Here is a 6,952-nt window from a genome sequence, read left to right on the forward strand (position 1 = left end):
TGCTTGAGCAGTTGCACAATCTAAACTGAGCTAACTTTGCCTGATATTCTTTGTCTGATATTTGAAGAGACAATCCTCAGGTTCAGCATGGCTCCTCTCTATCAAATCACTTTCTTTATCTTATGCATCTTTCAGTAGTCGCAGGACACGACTTTTAAAATATGAATGAGCAGTGAAGCGGTTTTGATAAAATATTTTTTCCAAGAATTAAAAATAAATGCAAATGCCAAACTACTTACTTTTCAGGAATTTCATTTTTAAGTTTCGTTCTTTTCTCATTATGATTTCAGGACAGTTGTATCATCCTGAAATTTTAGATTTTAAACAATTGTTTTTTGTATTATTTAAGCAGCTGAAGGACGTTCTCGTTGCGTCACTCCGAGCACGTGGAGCCTAACCCTAACCCAACCATCAGACCAGCAAACACTGCAGTTTAACCCTCGGAGAGTTTAGGGCGCATACTGGATACCAGAAAATCCTCGTCTATCTCAGCAGATCATTCAGTCCTGCAGTCGTCTCTCAGGGTGTGTGCGCTCCAACCAAACGCCGTAGCGTTCATATAGAAACACACTGAAGCCAACGGGTCAGCAGCGCTCACATCTCTGGGTTAAACTGCTAAGTTAACGTGTAGTCTGTACAGAGAAATATCTAGGTGCCCCAGGTTTAAAAAAAGAGCGTTAATTAATTTTGGGAACATTGTTTGGTTTTGTTTTGAAATGTTTCTAAAACATTGAAATGCCCAGATTTCTTGTTTTGATTAAAACACTATTTAAAGGTTATTGCTTTCAACACATTTTATGTTGTTCGCTTAAATTGTTCTCAATGCAAAAATAAAACAACTATTTTATTTTATAGCTGACCATTGAATGAAGATCCCTGAGACAGAGTCCAGGGTACCCAGGGCGGTTGCTAGGGTGTTGCTATGCGGTTGCTAGGGTACCCTTAGGGAAGTGGACACAGCAGACACATCTTCTGCTGAGAATTTCGTCTCTCTTGACATCTGAGGTCGTCATTTGTATTCGTAATTTTTCCATATTTTTTTCGCCTGCCAGCAAAGTCAAAGTCAGAAGTTTAATTCTCCATCTCCAGTGGCCTGTTTTCGTTCTTCTTGCACAATCTATGGCTGGACTTGTGTGGGTGTGATGCAAATGATGTGCTCGTGGCATGTGTGCGTTTAGGCACTGATGGACCTAGAGCAATCCTGAAGAACATCAGCCGTGTTTGTTTGAGATGACAAGCAAAGCTTGAACTCATAAGATGTGCTCACCATTAAAGCTTGATTCAATCAATAATGAATCTGATGTCTTCAAACGGACTTGAGCTATTGGTTGAGCCTAAAGCATCTTGTGATCTTAGTGTCCAAAGTTGGACTAATACTACACCAGGAACCCTTAATTACTGCACAGGCACGTCACGACAAGCATGTTATGATGGCTGAAGACCTCAGATTAACCCGTCCTGTTATGCAATGACCACATGACCTTGTTTTTGTAACCCGGCTCAAAGTGTGGTCAAAAACACATCTGAGACATGCTCTCATAACTCCTGTTGTGTGACAGGCAAATATGTGTTTTAATCTCTAATTACATGCTACATTATTACACACACTCTCAGAAATCAAGATACGAAAGCTGTCACTGGGACGGTACCTTTTCAAAAGGAACACCTTTGTACCTTATTACCGTATTAGTATCTTAAAGGTGCATTTTAGCACCTGAAGTGAACATATCAGTACCTAAATGATGCATAATAGTAACTTTTGAAAAGGTGTCGCCCCATAATTAACTTTCTGAGAGTGCAGATGATAAACAGCAGCATCATGAACCTGTTATTGGTGAAACGGGTCACAGATGTTGCGTCGTTCCGTATCGCACACTTCGTCCTAGAGTAAATATTGACATCTGCACAACCAGAGCAAACCTGTGCACTGAAAACAGCATAATTAATACAGGCGAGCGGCGTGTCAATGATTAACTCCTCTGAGGTCATGTCACGGTATAAAACACGGCACACATGCACCGAGAGCAGATCTGGCACACCGCAGCAGATATTGGCTTCAGCACATCTCTGGTTCTGCTATGAGAAGTCCGTGTTTGTTGGTGTTGTTGGTGAGTGTCCTCGTCTGTCCGGTGGATCTTTCTCCGGTGATCGGGCCTGAACCCATCCGCTGCGCTCCATGCTCTCCGGAGCAGCTGGACTCCTGCCCCGCCGTGCCCTCGGACTGTCCGGAGGTGCTGCGAGAGCCGGGCTGCGGATGCTGCTCGTCCTGCGCACTGAAGAAAGGAGAGTCCTGCGGTGTTTATACGGCTCACTGCGGCGCCGGTCTGCGCTGCGTCCCGAGACCCGGCGACCCACGGCCGCTGCACGCTCTGACCCGCGGACACGCCGTCTGCACTGAGGACGACCACACAGAAGGTGCCTTTCTGATTAGTGAGTGTGTGCTCAACAGGTCATTGGTCACAGGACTCATGTTTGTCTCTGAATGTGTTTCTAGATGAGCCGGACATCACGTCTGACCAGGGCTCCCTGCATTACCTGCTGGGCCTCAACCGGCCGCTGGACCCGCGGGACGCAGCGGAGGCACAGGAGAGCATCAAGGCCAAAGTCAACGCCATCCGCAAGAAACTGATCCAACTGGTACTGAAACCAGCAGATCCAGTAATGGTTCAGGAAAGAGCTTCACATTTATTGGCTGAAGCTGTTGAATTTCTACACTTTTAAAGCTGTTTGCTTTGTATTTGTGAAAGGAATAGTTCACCCAAAATGTATCTACACTCAACAAAATTTAGGCCTAAATTTAAGATTTATGTATTTGAATTGCATATAAAATGTCCATCCTTTTGGATTTTACAGTTTTAACATAAACTAATAAACTTAAATGTTACATATTTGTCACAGGGTTATTAAAGTTAAACTACAACTATATATAAAAAAATGTTAACTGAAATAAAATGAAACACTTAAACTTATTTTATTTCAGGTAGTTGCCAAAGCAACATTTCTCAGTAGTTTAACGATGTAGTTAAATAACAAACTGAAACGCAAATAAAAATTTATAGAAATATATAGACACATTTAAAAAAAAAATAAAAAAATAAAAATGGCAAAAACACACAACAAAATTACTACAATTTTAGTTACAATTAACATTATTTTATGTTTAAAATTGGTTTTATTAAAAAAAAAAATCTAATTCAAAATATTTAAAAAACACCTCTATACTAACATGATGTTTTACTGTTTTGTCGGTCATACATTAATCATATTTCTGCACTCAAAAATGTTTTTTAATTAAATAATTAAAAACTCATGAGTTTATTATTTTTATCTATTTGATTTTCAAAATCCATTTATTCAAATTGCTTAGAATCAGCATAAATATGTTCATTGTAAAATCAATAATTAACTTAAATGTATGAGACAAATTAGATTTATTGATGATAAATACATAAACCTGGTTATTGTATATTTAAGACACATTTAGCTTATTAGGACTATTACAGAAATCTGATCAATCAATCACAAATGGATGGGTATGTAATTCAAATACACAAGTCTTAAGTTTTGGCCTAATATTTTTAAGGTGTACTCGCCATCTGTGTTCCACTAATTGTCGTTCCGGGGTTTGTACTTCTGATTGAGCCATGACGTGTTTCTGTGACTTCTCTGGCTAGGGTCCATGTCACACTGAGCTGCACGCGGCTCTGGACCTCATCGCTGAATCCCAGCAGACTTTAGGAGAGAAGTTCACCAGCTTTTACCTGCCCAACTGTGACAAGCACGGATTCTACAAGGCCCAGCAGGTGCGTGTCCGTCCTGACCCTGAGACAGCACACTAACTCTGTCTGTCACACTAACTCTTCTCTGTCTGTCAGTGTGAGACGTCTCTGGAGGGCCAGCCTCCCCGCTGCTGGTGTGTGTCGTCCTGGAACGGGAATAGAATCCGTGAGGATCTGGCGTCTGATTCCCAGTGTCCTCAGGAGCTCACGCACTGAACTGAAGCTACAGCTCACTTCACTTATGTTTCCTTCCGTACCATATTTATTCTTATGTATGTGACTAATATTTATGAACTAGTTTTTGACAGAATCCTACCAGAATGAATATGAACTAGAAACAATCACTAGAACTCCACCTCAGCAAGATCCCGATCTGGGTCTTCAGAAGCTCAGAGATTAAATCTTTACGCTCCACGTAAACGACGTTCGTTCTACAGCATATGATGTTATGAGTCTGTGATTCTGCCTCCGTCTGTGTTCGCTGTGGTTTTTCCTGACCGCTTTAATTCAGTATAACTGTTTTTGCACAGCATAAGTTATTAGTCTGTATCTGTTAGTCTGTTAGTAACCGATATTAGTCTGTAAACAGTTCCATTTGTTTGTGAGCTCAATGTTGATTGCTTTATGATATTTGACTATGTATTTAAACCAAATGTCTACCTCACATTAGACATGATGTCTTTATGGACTCCCTGAATGCATTTAACATATTTAAGAGTGCTGCTGTATTTATTCTGAAACTATTATTTTATTGAATGTTAATGTAATGTATATAATCTCAAGAGTTTGTTTCAATAAAGCGTTAGAGACTGTACGTATTGCACAGGAATCTTCTGTTGAACAGTGTTTACTCTAAGATTTATATTACATGATCTAAACAGATATGCAGTGTTCATAACACAAATATAGCCTACTGTACCATTGCAATTATCATCAAAAGTACCGCATCACATTATCACTGCTTACAGTATACAAGCAGACATACATCTTAAACTGAAGGAAAGCAGAAATATATGTATTATATCACACTATGTGTATCTACATATCTAATCTTAAAAAGTTGTACTACTGTGACACACAGAATAAAGATGCATTTAAAAGTATACACTTTTAATCAACTTGTCAATACCATCAGATAAATTACCAAAATAAAATTTTTATGAAATCAGTCTTTTCATGTTTCACATGCTCATCTTCTTGAACAAGAACTATTATTAGAAGTGCTAGAAATCTCTGTATCGTTCTGTTTACGTATCTTTGCTCTTTATAAATGTTAAATAAATATTGATTAATAAATGAATGCAGTGCATTTTTGGCCAATTTCTATAAGAACTTAGGTGTTTATAATGACTTTCATTACAGATATGTAATTGTTCCTAAACTAAAAACAATTAATTCCCTATGACTGTTAAAACCATTATAATTTCTGTTATAACTATAATTTCATTATAGTTTCATTTTTTTACAGAGAATTAAATGTTTGAGTTTTATCAGTTCTGTAAGGATTTCAAGGTAAACAGCTTGAGCTGAGAAGTGTTCAATTTAATTCATTTTACGTTTATTTGTATTTCATGATACATATAGTTTCAAAGCAATTTTACAGAAAATGCATGTTTGTACATAACAATTAAGAGTGATCTGTTATCAGAGGTGCTCTGTTCATATGGCAGAAATGACAATTAAAGCAATGTGTACGTGTTCTGATCATAATAATTAAAATATAAGGAAAATGTGGGCGTATTGTATGTTGATTGAGAGTTGTCATTGTCTGAAGTCGTCGCAGGTATCAGCATCATCTCTTCTCAGGTGTGTGGTCATCTGAAATCTTCATGAGAGGCTGGATCCAGTCTGCAGCTGCTGTCATCTCTGGTTATTAGAAAAGCAAATGGAGAATAATTAGAGTAGCTGCTGTTTAGAACATTTCCAGCTAAATGTAGTCATGTGCATGCAGCGAGTTAATAAAGATAAAGGTGACGGTGAAATTTTGGTCATTGTGATGAACTCACATTAGTCATGTTGTTATGATGTATATGTTCTGGTCCGGTTACGTCTTCATAGTGTAACTGCATCAGCTGGAAAAGCTCTTGGGCTGTGAAAGCTGCTCAATGAGATCCCAACTCTTTGGATGTTTTGATCTGCTTAAGTCTGTATTACCAGAGCTTCAGTGAGCTAATCCTGAAGTTAATGTGCTGAGGTGTGAAGATTTCTGAAGATGATGGGTGTGTGCAGAGAAAAGATCTGAATACCGCAGAGGGAGGCGTGTGATGGGACGAGTGTCTGTAAGCAGCCCGCTGCTGTCATTAAAGATGAAAAACACAGCTGTCTTCATTAGACTGGTCCTCTGAGCTGGGTTTGGTCAGTCTCAGTATGTTTGCTATTGTTCTAACCCAACGCTGTCCTGTTTCTCTGGAGGTTGATCAGAAGATGCAGGTTGGTCTGCTAACCCTCACTGTCTCTCCACTCTGTTCCTGATAGTCACTCGTTATCATTATTATTACATTCTGAAAGAAGAAGAAGAAGATGGCGGCGGTGTTGCAACAATATATAGTGATATTCTCAATGTTACTCAGAAGACAGGATACAGGTTTAACTCATTCGAAATACTAATGCTTAATGTTACACTGTCAGATATGCAAAATAAATCTATCGTATCTCTTGCTCTGGCTACTGTGTATAGACCACCAGGGCCGTATACAGATTTCCTAAAAGAATTTGCAGATTTCCTCTCAGACCTATTGGTTACTGTTGATAAAGCGCTAATTGTCGGAGATTTTAACATTCACGTTGATAATACAAATGATGCGTTAGGACTTGCGTTTACTGACCTAATAAACTCTTTTGGAGTCAAGCAAAACGTCACCGGGCCCACATCGTTTTAATCATACGCTAGATTTAATGATATCGCATGGAATTGATCTTACTGATATAGATATCGTACCTCAAAGCGATGATGTTACTGACCATTTCCTTGTATCGTGCATGCTGCGTATTACTAATATTAACTATATTGAATTGAATTGAATTGAATTGAAGATGAAGAGGCATAATAGGTCAGTTTCTTTCTCATTATTTTTGTTCAGAAATGAACAGCAATAAGAGCAGATCTTTGCTCAGCCTCTTTTGATCAAACACACACTCACACACACACAAACACACTCTCTCTCTCTCTCTCT

The 6,952-nt window shown here is 38.8% G+C and overlaps 1 protein-coding gene across 1 annotated transcript; it reads left to right on the forward strand.

Annotated features, from left to right (window-relative positions):
- Nucleotides 1-1,891: 1,891 nt before the first annotated feature.
- Nucleotides 1,892-4,591, forward strand: igfbp1b (insulin-like growth factor binding protein 1b). Its single transcript, XM_016452598.1, has 4 exons — nt 1,892-2,415; nt 2,495-2,637; nt 3,675-3,803; nt 3,876-4,591. The coding sequence occupies exons 1-4, from the start codon at nt 2,079-2,081 to the stop codon at nt 3,993-3,995; spliced, it is 729 nt and encodes a 242-aa protein (XP_016308084.1). The 5' UTR covers nt 1,892-2,078; the 3' UTR covers nt 3,996-4,591.
- The last annotated feature ends 2,361 nt before the right edge of the window (nt 4,592-6,952 follow it).

This window comes from Sinocyclocheilus anshuiensis, unplaced genomic scaffold (genome assembly GCF_001515605.1).
Source record: "Sinocyclocheilus anshuiensis isolate Anshui unplaced genomic scaffold, SAMN03320099.WGS_v1.1 scaffold1152, whole genome shotgun sequence".
Taxonomy (NCBI): Eukaryota; Metazoa; Chordata; class Actinopteri; order Cypriniformes; family Cyprinidae; genus Sinocyclocheilus; species Sinocyclocheilus anshuiensis.